Below are 15,775 nucleotides of genomic sequence, written 5' to 3' on the forward strand. Positions count from 1 at the left end.
TACGACAAAGCTTGGCCGCTGGAGCTTGCGCACTTTCAGCGTGGTAAATATTCGTATCTCTCAAAGCGACGGTCTTTAGGCTGGGGTTTATTGGGAGGTGAGGAGCCTGCCGCAGTGAGAGGAGACAACAGATGAAGGCTGATGTGGTGCTTGCGGTGTTGGGCTGGTTAGACGTACTATCTGGAACCGCCACCAGGTGGAAATCAATGCAGTGTGTAGAGTTTCTCAGGTGCAAAAGCAAAACTGTCAGTAGAGATAAAACTGTACTTATGATGGCTGGAGTATAATTGAGACACAAATACTGTGAGAGAGAGAAGAAAGTACATATATATATATATACATATATATACAACTGTATGATATACAGTGTGTATATATAGATATATATATATATATATACACAGTATATATATGGGTTGTTGACGTGACATGGCATTTTCACTGTCCCCCAAGATAAAAATTTATATAATTAATATTGTCGTTATTTAAAATGCAGTAAATGGTTAAACATTTGTTTGTCCTACATGGACCTGTTGTTATAGAAGCTGCAGTGTTATTCGATTTTTACCATTTTTAAGCCAAATCTCAAAACTGTCCTATGGTGTGACTGTCTCAAGCATGGTTCAGCAAATTACAACTTTTATTAATGAAAAAGAAAAGCATAAAAATGTTAATAAATACCTCCGTCATAATTGTACAAGTGTCTATTTTAGTAAATGGCAATATTTTTTTCATCCATATATTTCTGAAAGCGTAGGAACTTGATACATTTTGTCTCTGAAAATCATGTCCTCTGGTGTGACACCATATCCTGATTTTAAACTGACCAATTCCAGAGAAAACTTTAATTAGTTGAAGGATGCCATTCATGGCTGTGTTACTGAAGCCCGTGACACATGCACATGATCAATTTTTCTCTCAGAATTGTTCGAATATTAATTTTTTTTGGAACCACTACAAAAATGTTACGTTTTGTTGTCCTTTGGTGTGACACCCCTAAATTATCTAAAAAAAATTGAATATCGTGAAAAGTTCATTTGAAAAGTGACACTTTTATATATTTTAGATTCATTACATGTAAAGTAAAACATTTCAAAAGTTTTTTTTGTTTTGTTTTTATTTTGATGATTAGAGCATACAGCTCATGAAAGTCAAAAATCCAGTATCTCATGATATTAGAATATTTCCTAAAATCAATCAAAAAAAGGATTTGCAAAACAGAAAAGTTCAAGTTCTTTAAAGTATGTTGATTTCTGCACTCAATACTTGGGCGGGCTCGTTTATCACAAACTCCAGCATCAGTGAGGAATGGCATGGAAGCGACCAGCTTCTGAGGCACTGCTGAGGCACTATTCAGCCTTCAGCTCGGATCGACTGTTTCTCATCTTTCTCTTGAAAATATCCCATAGATTCCATATGGGGTTCAGGTCAGGCATGTTGTGCTGGCCAATCAAGCACAGTAATATCATGGTCAGCACACCATTTGGAAGTGGTTTTGTCATTGTGGGGAGGTGCTAAAGTCCTGCTGGAAAAGGAAATCAGCATCTCCATAAAGCTTGTCAGCAGATGGAAGCATAAAGGGCTCTAAAATCTCCTGATAGACGGCTGTATTGACTTGATAAAACACAATGGACCAACACCAGCAGACGTCACGGCACCCCAAATCATCACTGGCTTCAGAAACTTCGCACTGGACTTCAAGCAGCTTGGATTTTGTACCTCTCCACTCTTCCTCCAGGCTCCAGACCTTAATTTCCAAATGAAATGCAAAATTTACTTTTATCAGAAGTTTTTCAGATGTGGCTTGGTAGCCCTTTTCCTGAAGACGTCTGAGCGTGGTGACTCTTGATGCTCTGACTCCAGCTTCAGTCCACTCCTTGTGAAGCTCTCCCAAGTGTTTGAATCAGCTTTGCTTGACAGTATTCTCAAGCTTGCGGTCATCCCTGTTGCTTGTGCACATTTTCCTACCCAATTTCTTCCTTCCAGTCAACTTTGCATTTAATATGCTTTGATACAGCACTCTGTGAACAGCCAGCCCTTTCAGTAATGACCTTCTGTGACTTACCCTCTTTGTGGAGGGCGTCAATGATTGTCTTCTGGACCACTGCCAAGCCAGCAGTGTTCCCCATTATTGTGGTTTCAAAGAACAAGAGATACCCTGAAATTATACTGTAGGGATAGTCATTAATTGAAACTCATGTAAGTATTCTAATATATTGAGATATTGATTTTTGACTTTCATGAGCTGTAAGATCTAATCATCAAAATTAAAACAAAAAAACGTTTTAAATGTTTTACTTTATATGTAATGAATCTAAAATATATGAAAGTTTCACCTTTTGAAATAAGATACAAGAAAAAATGAACTTTTTCACGATATTCTAATTTTTTAGATGCACCTGTATTTTTAAATTAAAAACTGCATGTTAAACTACATAATCATGGAAAATTATGAAAATGTGTCTTGGTATAGCAAGGTCATTTATTGACAGAAAAAGGCTGAAACAGTTCAGTAAAAATGTTTAAAAAAAATGCATTTAAAACGTCTGTGTGAAACCTAGTGATTTGAAGGATAATGCCAAAGCTTGGTAAAGATTTAAAATTACAGTTATCTTTTTTGTACACACACACACACACAGTTTAATTAGTTACTAAGGTTAATTATTCTACAGATATTAAAATATGTTTGTAAAACATATTTGTGTATGTTAAAACGTTACAAAAAAATAGTTACGCAAAACAAAAGAAAGGCACTACTTCTATTCACCAGCAGAGGTAAACAAAGATCGCATATTTTAACAAAGGCCTCAGAAAAAAAGGATGTGGAGCTTTTCATCAGTTCTAAGAATACAATCAAAGCATCCACAGATAACACTGTAATCAAGGTTGAATGAATGACTGTGATCTCATCTCCACAGGAGACAAGTTCAAGGTCAACCTCAAAAAGCAAGGTCTTAAAATATTCAGAAGGAAGTGGAGCAGACGGTCTCTGAAAAATAGCATTACATCTCAGGCTTGGCCTGTTATATCTGCTCATTGGATTTTCCTCTAAACAGCGCCTGAGATATGGTATTTGCTATTGCATGTGCTTATGTTAAGATGCATTTTTTAAATCTTGTTATCGTCTCTATGATTTCCTGATGTTTATTGAAACTCCTTGTAGGATAAATAAACAAATCCATCATTAGGGCATTTTAAAACTGCTGCTATATTTATAATACTCTATAAAAAATAAAATAAGTCCTCTGTCCCTAATATTGCTTTCTCAAGTGAAAAAGTTGTCTTGTCTGAATCAGAAAAGAAATATGACCAGATCAAGCACTGTTTACATGCAAAAACAGTTCTAAACAAATATGTAGGAAGATTTTGATGTGAGGGGACAGCGGGGAATGGACTTTTTGCACTGGAAGAACCATTATTATGGATTATTTATTTTGGCCAGAAGCAACGTTTTAAAGTTAAAACGAATCAGTGATGGATTTGTTTTTACATACAGGCAGCTTTTCGCCTCACAAGATGTTAACTAGGACTAGATTCTTGTGGATTACTTGTGAATTATTGGGATGTTTTTATCAGCTGTTTGGACTCTCATGACGGCACCCATTCACGCAGAGCATCCATTGGTGAGCACGTGATGTAATGCTAAATTTCTCCAAAACTGTTCTGATGGAAAAAAAAAAAACTCATCTACATCTTGGATGGCTTGAAGGTGAGTAAATTAACATTTTTGGGTGAACTGCTCCTTTAATAAGCAACCCTAATAGTTTGCATAGTTGTCATATCCTTCAGTGTGATATATAAGATATTCTCCATTCAAAATTATTTTAAGTGGCATTTTGCTAATTATTTTCATACTGTGTATTATGGCCTTATGAGAAAGCACATAATAATAGTAATCATAACATAAAATCAATATTCATATATTCACTTTGGATTTTTTAAGTAGGATTTGCAGTTTCATTCTGTTGACAAATAATATCAAACCCACTGAGTTATTCATCATCTCTTTGTTTTCACTGATTGTGATTTTTTATTTTTTTTGCATTACTTCCAAGTCATCTCACACAAGCCCAAAATCAATATTTCCACCTCTTAGAACCTCTGTAGCAAGAAACCTCCAGTACCTTAAAAGCATTAAATATCCTAAAGGATCTTTTCTACAAGTCTCTTAGAAATCAGGTATCTATCAGTCAGACAGATGCAGCAAGGTTGTTTTTTAAAACTGCGGTGTAATTTCCATAATAATGCAATGTCTGTTGTCCATTTACAGAATGATTTTATAACAAGCTATCTGTGAGGGACATATCCTGCCATCTGGAGAGGGTGAAGCATCTGCTTTCATCCGTGCAGTAGTCAATGTAAGATGGAACGATTTAAGATTGTAGTCTTAATAAAACTGTATAGCCGCAAATATTTATTTAGCAAGATCTAGATTTCAGTAACAAGGTCAGATTGTAAAGTAGGCAAATTGGTAGTAACTGATGAGTTTCGTCTTATCTACGGTGTAAATTAGCGCTCTACATGTAAATCAGCAGGTATGTTGCTATATAAATAATTGGCATTAAAAAAGTCAGAGGGCAAGACCTCTCTCAAAAAATGAAGAAAAGAAGATCCGTAAAAATTCAATATTAAGATCCATAAGAAATAATATAAAGAGGCAAAACTGATCTTTTATTGTGATCTGAAAAAAATCCAAGAGAGAGACAAAGTACTAAACAGACAAAATGAACATAATTATCACAATTAAAGGACAATATGCAAATATACTGCGAAAAAAAAAAATCAGTTGCAATAGATGACAAAAGTTGTTTTTATACATCAGGGTTTTACATTTTTCACATGTATTTATTATTCTTATTAGGTCACACTTTATTTTAAGGTCCAATTCTCACTATTAACAAACCATTAACTATGACTTCTGCCTCAATAAACTCCTAATTTGCTGCTTATTAACAGTTAGTAAGGTAGTTGTTAAGTTTAGGTAATGGGTAGTATTAGGGATGTAGAATATGATCATGAAGAATATGTGCTTTATAAGCACTAATAAACTGCCGATATGTATTGCTAATAAGCAAGTTAATAGTGAGAACTGGTCCCTACTAAAGTGTTATCTATTATTATTATACATTTTAATTAGTTTTGCACTGGTATTTCTATAACAAATTTCACTCCCTGCAGGTAGCTGAAGAACCTGCATACTGAAATGTCCATTATCCTTTTAAAATATAAATATGTAAACATCAACTTAATTTTCAGTGTTTGTATGTCACTTTCAGTGCCTTCATATGGTGTGGTCCTCTCCTGTCCTTAGAACAGTCCTGATTGAGAGCATGTCAGTATTCATGCTCTTCCTGATTGGTCAGCTGGCTCACTCTGGCTGAGGTAAGCAGGAACGCCACAGCAGTACAGAGTTCTCCAACAAAAGAAACAGAGGCTAGAACCAGAGACCAGCCAAAGTAAATCTCGATGTCCTCCAGGGTTTTGTGGCCAGAGATGTCCACAGCCTCTTTGAAGGCAGCCGCAGAGTAAGCCATATAGACACAAATTCCAGCCAATGAGAGCACAGCTGTGAGGAACAGAGAAGGAAGACGTTTGTAAGACATTCTCCACTGGTTTTATGCTGTAGAAGACAGCAACCTCTAAATTCTTACACTGTACTGATACCGGGCAGGAATCACACCTGATAAACGGTTACGTTTTTACAATTGTTTTATGTTATGTTTTTTGGTTATTAACCTCACTTTTAATCATGTCCATTTGTGTTATTTCATAGATTTATGACTTAACTATACTTCTAAAATGTGTAAAATAGTAAAAAAAAAATAAAGAAGGTGTCTCCAAAAGTTTGACTGGCAGTTAAATTTATCTTCGTCAATGGAAACACATATTTTGTGAATGAACCACGACATTTGTTGTTCCACCGTCTATGCAGCAGTGGCAAAGAAATGACAGTCGAACACAGCTCTCCACAGTGAGGATCACTGGACTTAAAAACAAGCCATTCATGCTGGTGCCCTTTTTACTTTAAAAAGCCCATGACGTTTGAGAACCCCCATCATCATCAGAGCCCATCCGTTCCTGCTGGTATGTTAAAGAAGAGGCTGATGAATAATCCTCAAGAAATGTAGTCATTTATTGGCTGTGATTTGTAATCTGGTGAGATTTAGGGGCATTGCTGCTTTACAATGATTGCATGTTTTCATATCAGTTTGATTAAGTTCAAAGGCCATGAGTCCCTTGGGTTTAGTTGTTGCCATGGCGTCTGCAAAGCAACAGTTTTTGTTTTTTTGTTTTTTTTATTAATAGGTACAGAGTGAATCTTGAAAGAGACAGGCTTTTATCATGAGAGGGATTTCAAGTGAAGCTGTATTTTCTCACAAATGATGTGGGTAGGTATTTCATTTTAAAACATGAACCAGTGTCTGTGTAAAAGAGTAGCAACAGTTAAATGGGTCTAGATAAAAATTTATTCCATTGTCAATGCCCCCAAGTCCCCCTTTTAAACTTATATCATAAATAGAAGTGTGGAGAATGCAAAGAAAAAGGCTCTTCCCAAATGGTGAATGTGATTTCACCAAGTACAACATGTTCCTGGATCAATGTCCTTGTTGATCCTGGAACAACATCCCAAATCAACCAATCAGAATTGAGGGATAAATTTACAAGAAATGTCTGTTTTAGGTTTACACCAAGTGTTATTCAGCTATCATTTCCCTCTGGTTGATTTTTGGGATAAATTATGGGTAGGGTTAGGTTTAGGGGTAGGGATTTTTGGGGCTAATGTTGTTGCAAAATCAACATAAAATGCAAAATCACTGCAACCCATATATATATATATATATATATATATTGTCACACCCCAGGACTGTTTTGTTGTGTTTTTTGTTCGCCATGTGCTCTGTGTGACCTAGATTCTGTCTCCTGTTAATTGTGTCATTTGGTTGAGGTGTGTGTCATTAATTATTGTCATTAGTTACCCTTCATTAGTTGTATTCAGTTCTCAGTTCATTTGTCCGGTCTACTTCGTCGACACTGCGTTTGTGTGTGTGGTTCCTACCTGTCTACCTTGTATTTGCCTTTATGTAGATTTATTAAAGACTGTTTACATTGCAACTCCTTCTTCTTCGTGCGTTTATCCACGGAACCGTGACACACACACACACACACACACACACACATATATATATATATATATATATATATATGGGTTGCAGTGATTTTGCCAAGACGTGTTCATGGATCAAATATCTCTTAAAATGCATACAGCTATTGCAAAAACATTTATTTCCAAGAACATTTATGAATATTTTATGCTAAATAATATAAAATGATTAAATAATATAATATTAAATATAAATAATATAAAACTACAGGCATAAACAAAATGCTAAATATGAATAGAACTATTTTCATGTTCAAGTTCATTTATTTATAAAGCACATTTAAAAACAGCCACAAGACTGACCAAAGTGCTGTACATTAAAATCAAACCATGAACACATAAAACAGAAATAATAAAACATATGAATTTAAAAACTAAAAGGAATGACAGATAAACATTCTGAAGACAGAGTAATAATCAAGACCATAGTACAATGTAATAAGAACGGGATATTAGTTGGTCAGATCAAACAAGTGTGTTTTTAAAAGTGATTTGAAAATAGATCTCAAGCGGCAGATTGTTCCATAACCGAGACCCAACCACAGAAAAAGCTTGATCCCCTCTACCCCTCTCTAGATTTGATCCCCTCAAATCTAGCCTGAGAATGATCAGTAGGACTGAAAACAATCACCTCTGTTTTATCTTCATTTAACGTAAAAAAGATTTGAGCTAGCCAGATTTTGATCTTGTCTAAGCACCTTAGTAAAGTACTAAGTGCTGAAGGATCATTTCTCTTAATACATAGATAAATCTGGGTATCGTCAGCATAGAAATGAAAAGACACCCCATGCCTTCTTAGAATGGAACCCAGAGGAAGCATGTAAAGGGAAAAAATGGAGGGCGCCAATATCGAGCCTTGAGGGAGGCCACAGGTGAGATCAGCAACAGAGGAAAAGAAGTTACCTAGTTTGACAAAGAATTTTCTGTCAGATAAAAATAACTGAAACCACTTAAGGACCGTACCGTGTAGGCCCACGTCTGACTCTAATCTAGATATCAAAATAGAGTGGTCCACAGTATCAAATGCTGCTGATAAATCTAAAAGAACCAGGACCACAGAACCACCAGAGTATTTCTTGATCTTATTTCTCAAAATTCAGCACCCGAAGTCAATATTGAGACTTAATTTTTCCATCTTTTTTTTTTTTTAATTCATTACTGTCAAAACTGTCTAGAGATCTCCAGATGCTCTGTCAAGCGTGATGTTGGCAAAATGAATATTCATGCCACACATGAGGATCAATCAGAGGTGAAAGTGAGAGTGATGCTCACCACCGAACAGAAGCAGCACTCCGGTCAGGAGGAGCAGCAGGTAGGCTCGTGCCAACATACTGATGAAGCCCAGCATTCCTCCAATAAACAGCACGATCACACTGAGAGGCAGCAGGACGATGAATGTTCCTTGCATGTCTGGAAAGAGAAGAGGTCTGGATGTGTCAGTGCCAGTCACAATCACAGTTGATTCATGCAGATTTTTTGACTTGTGGGTCCAGCCTTTGTCATGCAAATTGAACTAATTTGGAATTCGTTACTTTTATGTTTGGCGCAACAAACCATCACAGCCTGAACATTGGGGCAATTCTGAAAAATCAGTGTGTTTCTGGGCGTTAAGTTGGAATTGACCCAATTCATTTTGTCTGTCTACTTTTGCGAAAACTTTAGTGGCATTGAAAAAGTTTTGTTTATTCATTCTGAATGGTAATCAGCAAGGCTAATCAGCATAATTTCAAAGCTTTATGTAATGATGTTTGCTCCCCATTGTGTGATGTGTGATGAGAGACATTGTATGAAGTTACCATTTGTGCATCTGAGTTTCCCCAGATGCATTTAGCAGCTGGCACATTTTTGACAGTTTTGATGTTACAGGCGATTAAAATATGAGGTCATATATGAATGAATGTATTCATGTAGAATAAGAATATTTCATAGATGTCATAGGTTTCCATACCGCTCATTCACAGGCTTTCTAACCACTGGGTTAAGATGCCATAATCCTGTGTTCTTTGAGCAGCCCAGTAATAATAATTAGCCTATCGTTATTAAAGGAAACAGCTGGGAGCCAGCCTGAGCAGGTGAGTGAATGAGAAAAGCTCATTTGACTTTCTTTGTGTAGACTCAAAACACAGCTCGAGACTTTGTGAGTACTGTACTGTTCTCTTTGATAGTTTCCAGGAATTACCCTACTTCTTTATGTCAGACACAAGTTGAGTAGCTGGTGTTCCACATCTATAAAAATGTACAAATTGAACAATAAAAAAAATGTGTAAAATTGCATGTATGTCAATAAATTTGAAGTTTTATAGGATACATGCATACATTTATTTATGTATGTATGTATATAGATGTTTTTTTTAAAGAAATTCATACTTTCAGTAAAGACATTTATAATGTTACAAAACATTTAACACAAATGCTGTTCTTTGAGTGTTATTTTATCTAAGAATTCTGAAATTGGAAATGTCTCTTGAGCACATTAGAATGATCATGTGACACTGAAGACTAGAATAATGACTGCTGATTTATTTATTTTCTTTATTTTTTTTGCCATCACAGGAATAAATTGCATTCTACAAATTTTAAAATAGAATACAGTTGTTTAAACTGTAATAATATTTCATAATATTAGCTTTTATTATTTTTGATTAAATAGATGCAGACTTGGTGAGCATAAAAGTCTTATTTCAAAAACATAAATTTATTTTAAATTTAATTATATTTTTTATTTGCCATAAAAACAATTTTAAATAAATAATAATCATTGTATATCTACATAGGTCCTATTTATACCATTAATGAAAACATGCACTGTAAAAAAAAAAGTTGAGCCAACTTAAAATTTTAAGGCAACCAGCTTCAGCAGATTTTTGAGTTTTCTCAGCTTGTTGTTTTAAGTTTATACAACAAAAAGTTGAGAATCTACTACAAAAATAAATTGAGATTACTCAAAAATCTGCTGAAGGTGCTTGCCTTAAAATTTTAAGTTGGCTTAACTTTTTTTTTTTTTTTTTTTACAGTGTACGCATGTATTTTACAGTTGTGGTCAGAATTATTGGAACCCTTGGTAAATATGATCAAAGAAGACTGTGAAAATTAACCTGCTTTGTTAATCCTTTTGATCTTTTATTTAAAAAAATCACAAAAAGCTAACCTTTCATTGGATAATAAGAATTTAAAATGGGGGGAAATATCATTATGAAATAAATGTTTTTCTCAAACACACGTTGGACACAATTATTGGCACCTTTTTATTCAATACTTTTTGAAACCTCCATTTGTCAGTTTAACAGCTCTAAATGTTCTCCTATAATGCCTGATGAGGTTAGAGAACACCTGACAAGAGATCAGAGACCATTCCTTCATCCAGAATCACTCCAGATCCTTTAGATTCACAGCTCCATGACGGTGCTTCTTCTCTTCAGTTCACCTCACTCATTTTCTACAGGGTTCAGGTCAGAGGACTGGAATGGCCAGCAGAAGCTTGGTTTTGTGCTCAGTGACCCATTTTTGTGTTGTTTTTGAGGTTTGTGTTTGGATTATTGTACGGTTGGAAGATCCAAACATGGCCCATTATAAGATTTCTAATAGAATCAGTCACTTATTGATTTTTTATCTGTTGGTATTTGATAGAATCCATGATGCCATGTGTCTGAACAAGATGTCCAGGACCTCCAGCAGAAATATAGGCCCACAACATCACAAATACAGCAGTATATTTCATTGTACACATGGGGTACTTTTTATCCCTGTGTTCACCAAACCCATCTTGAGTGTTTGCTGCTAAAAAGCTCATTTTTTAGTTTCATCTGACCATAGAAGCCAGTCCCATCTGAAGCTCCAGTCGTGTCTGATAACTGAATATGCTGGAGTTTGTTTTTGGATGAGCTAGGAGAATTTTTCTTGAAACCGTCCCAAACAACATGTGCTGATGTAGGGGCTGTTTGACAATTTTTTTTTAAGGTTTTCTGACCCCGAGACTCAACTATTTTCTGCAATTCTCCAGCTGTGATCCTTGAAGAGTCTTTAGCCACTCAAACGCTCCTTCTCACCGTGCATTAGGACGATATAGACACACGTCCTCTTCCAGGCAGTTTCATTACATTTTCTGTTGATTGGAAATTCTTAATTATTGCCCTGATGGTGGAAATGGGGATTTTCACTGCTCTAGCTCTTTTCTTAAAGCCACTTCACTAATTTGTGAAGCTCAATTATCTTTTGCTGCACATCAGAAATATATTCTTTGTTTTTTCTCATTGTGATGGATGATTAAGGGAATTTGGGCTTTGTTTTCCCTCCTATTTATATTTCTGTGAAACAGGAAGCCATGGCTGGATAATTTCATGTTCATAATCACCCTAGAGTGCTCCAAATTGTGAATATGAATGGGAATATACTTCAGAGATATTTTACTCTTAAGAATTTCTAGGGGTGCCAATAATTGTGTCCAACGTGTGTTTGAGAAAAACATTTATTTCATAATGATATTTCCCCCCATTTTAAATTCTTATTTTCCAATGAAAGGTTAGCTTTTTGTGAATTTTTTAAATAAAAGATCAAAAGGATTAACAAAGCAGGTTAATTTTCACAGTTTTCTTTGATCATATTTACCAAGGGTTCCAATAATTCTGACCACAACTGTATATTGCCGGACATGCTTGCAAACATTATTAGAGACCAGAGTTTGTATTGATTAGAGGGTTTTGAAGGAAAGATGGACAGTCCTTGTGCATCCATTAAGCATTAAGATTAAATATAATACAGCATGTTCAAAGAGATGGATTTTCTTTAATGGCTTCATTATGGACCACAAAAGGCTGTTAGTCGTGATGGGATGTGATGGAGACAAGAAAGACCAAAACCTGTTTTGGTTGTAATATGATGATGTATGAATTTAAATGCCCTTATACAGAAGGACACAGACATTTAGACTGCTTTTTTTTCGTATTTAGTAAAACATGTTGATTGACTCCAAGAATAGTCTACTTTTTACGTTAATGCAAAGCCCAATTCAAATTGTTGGTCTCCATATTGACATGTTTGGACATTTTCTGCAAAGAAACACAGCAGGCAGTGCAGACAGTGACAGGCTGTCATTCACGATCAAGTCAAAGATCACACTGTCATATAATAATCAGGCCAGCTATTATTTATTATCATTCTGGAACAGTCACAATATGTCTATCTGTAAGGTGATTGAATTGGACAGACACATTTCAATCTTCTTTCACTGTATTTATGAAATGGTTCTGCACTATTTTTGGAGCAGCAATAAACATAAAAAAAAGCTGTCCACAATTATGTTGAACACATATAAGGTGTTTCCTTTAACATTTATCCAAGGGTTAGCTTTAGGCGAAGAATCCAGCAAAGATGCAGGGAAAGACCTATTGAATTACCTTCAGGGGGGAATTTAGCTAAGCTTTGTGCAGTGGCTACTATCTAATCAAAGCAGCATCCTGGCAAACCAGACTTATTGAGTCTATTGTTCAAAGCAGAACAGAAACTAAATCCTATATTGAGCCAATGTAGGGGTCTTGAATCTGAGATAATCTTAGTTTTACAACCTCATTACAGTCTCTTGTGGCAGGTACAGACAATGTTTCAGGTGTGGACAGAGAGCATGTGAATTTTAAAATCTCATTCAGTCCTACACAAGTGCCTTGAATGACTATTTGATTGTGTATGAAGTATGGGATGGATAAGAAGACTTTTTTTTTGGTTGGAGACATTTTGTATCTCAATTTCCTTTTGCTTTTCTTAATGGCTTTTCTACAGTCATCAATACTATAAATTATTAACACATTTTGCAATTCTACATTTATTGGCTCATTATAAATTATTCCTGGTTCTAAAACAATGTGAAATTTGCAGAGATGTTGTACATTAGTATAGGTTATTGTCAACAGCCACACTGAAATTACGAAAAAAAGAACAAGCAAAACAAAGGAAAAAATGTTGTGCTGGCAGGTGGGCTCACAATATTAGCGGAGAAACACATGCCATGGTTCACCGTGGTGCACTTTTGCAGCTGTGCTTCTTCCACAGCTGTTTCTGCCCTCTGATTGAAGAGTGTTTCCATGACAATCCAAAGATAATAGGGCAATCAGAAGGCATTCTGTTCAGTTTCTTAGCATGTATGAAATTAAATGATGGCATTCAGGTGGAAATAGCCTAAAAATACTGTGTTCTGGACGTCTATGAATTTAAACACATGTTCTCATATATTTCTGTGCCTCTAACTGTAGGATGCAAATATAATAGTTTCTATTCTGAAGTTTGCAGCCCATATGCAGTTATCATAGATCTGTTCAAAATAACTTGTTAAACTTCTGATGTTGAATTTTATTAAAAAAAAAAAAAAAAAACTTTAAATGCCAGGGGTGGAAAGCAAAACAAAAATACTAAAATATTGAGGTTTTCGTTTTTGTTCGGTTACTGTATTTGATGTCAAATTGTTAAAATAACTTATAAGGCTATAATATACTTATAATATATATATATATATATTGTGCTTTTGTATCTGTTTCTGTAGTGCAAACAGGTAATAAGCTGTGTGGCTTCCTGTTGATGTGTCAAGTTTCACTCCTCTGCCAGTCGTAAATGAGTTTGTTCAACTAAGATACATCATAGAAACTCCATGGTCTTGATTGAATGACAATAATTAATGTAAAAAAACTAACAGCAATTAAGAACAAGAACCTAAAAATGTGTTACGTTTTTAACTAATATATATATGTAATGTGTATATATATGTATGTCTATATAATATACACACACACACATACATACACATACACATATTTATATACACACACACACATACACATACACATACACATATTTATATACACACACACATATATATATATATATATCTGTTCTTATTATTTAATGTTTTATTAGCATTTTACAGAACAAATAATCTAATAAATTCTATATTTTTATTTTATATCAGATACTTTATCAAAAGCTTGTAAATGAACATTTAAACGTTTAAAGAATACATGAGCATATATAAAACACCGAGCATATACTGTAGCACTAGAATGCCACACCAAGGAGTTTTGAACTAAACAGATCACATACTTCTGCAACAAGTGTTTACATCCCTTGGGTAGCATATTTAAAACAAGAAACATTAAAGATAATTTTGTCTGCTGAGTGAAGGTTTTAATAAATACATAATCATGAGATAGGATAATATGACACACAGATCTTACTTAGTATCTGCCGTTGTGATTCTGACAAGTTTCTTCCTGCTCCAAAAGGATTCATAAATGGCCAGCATTGGTTATGAACTGTAAAGAGAGAATAACTTCATCCATCTACAGGAAAACCTCATGCATTAAAAATCACAAGCAGAACGTCAAACACAAACATGTAAAGTGACTTACAGTTACAAGTCCTCCACAGTCCAGAATGTGAGCTCAGAGAAACAGATGAGTTGTTTTCTCTCTTAGAAGTGTCAATGATATACCAAAAATCGGTTCCAACTGCCAGAACGAGACCAACAAAGCTGAGGACACCAAAGGTGACCACAAAACTGGCCAAACCTGTGAAAGAGATTTTCATTTTGTCTGAATGCAGTGTTTGAAGAGAAACTCCTCTTTTAGTGCTTTGAGTGTGCTTCTTTCCCTCAGCGCTGCCCTTCTGGAAGCCCCTCACTGGATGCATATATATAGTATCTATTAACTGCTACTGTTGGGCGGTTTTACCAAAGGAGGGCAGTATGGTCCACTTTCAGATAGGCTCTCTCTCTCTCTCTCTTATCCTTTGTTTATTTTGAATTGTGGCACAGATAAATACCACTGATGATTAAAAACCACAAAACATGATTAGTTATAGTCGTAACTGCTACAGATGCAATCACTCCCCCTCTCTCATTAGTATGCAAACCTTTGTGTGTTTGTATCAGATGATTACCACAGGGACCTCTAAATTAATTTGAATGGTAAAGTCTTCCAGCTCACGCCTCCAGTAGGTTTCTGTTCCTGTACGATCAAAAATCAGAAAACTGAGTGAATGAACTGTGTTCTTTATTGACAAAATGTCAATAATAATAATAATAAACATACGTTTCAGCATTTCAAAACATGTTTAGCCATTATAGTAGTATACCTAAAAGCTTTTTTTTTCTTACAGAGTTTTTTAACAGCAATTATTTATCATTAATTCTATAATTAATTAATAATAATAATAATAATAATTAGTGCTGTCAAAAGATCAATTGCATCAAGTTTTTGTTTGCCTAATATCTGTGTGTGTTCTGTGTATATTTATTATGTATATATAAATACACACATACAGTATATATTTTGAAAATATTTACATGTATTTGCATGCCCATATTTACATTCATATCATTTAGATTATAAAAAAATATATTTAATAAATACAAATTACATATTTTTCTGAAATATATACATGCATGTGTGTGTATTTATATATACATAATAAATATACACAGTACACATACATATGTAAACAAAAACTTTTATTTTGGATGCGATAAATCTCGATTAATCATTTGACGGCACCAATTATTATTATTATTATTATTATAGCAGTGAAACGGGTATTATTATATCCATAATAATTATTATATGAATATAATAA

General features: G+C 34.7%; 1 protein-coding gene across 1 annotated transcript; it reads right to left on the reverse strand.

The window, feature by feature from the left end:
• Positions 1-5,333: 5,333 nt before the first annotated feature.
• On the reverse strand, positions 5,334-14,731 carry tmem114 (transmembrane protein 114; the record flags this gene model as incomplete). The annotated part of the gene is made up of 4 exons (XM_079399511.1): positions 5,334-5,566; positions 8,435-8,572; positions 14,380-14,457; positions 14,554-14,731. 4 exons carry the CDS (start codon positions 14,729-14,731, stop codon positions 5,334-5,336), a joined length of 627 nt encoding a protein of 208 aa, XP_079255637.1.
• Between the last annotated feature and the right edge of the window lie 1,044 nt (positions 14,732-15,775).

This window comes from Barbus barbus, assembly GCF_936440315.1.
Source record: "Barbus barbus genome assembly, chromosome: 3".
In the NCBI taxonomy this organism is placed as follows: Eukaryota; Metazoa; Chordata; class Actinopteri; order Cypriniformes; family Cyprinidae; genus Barbus; species Barbus barbus.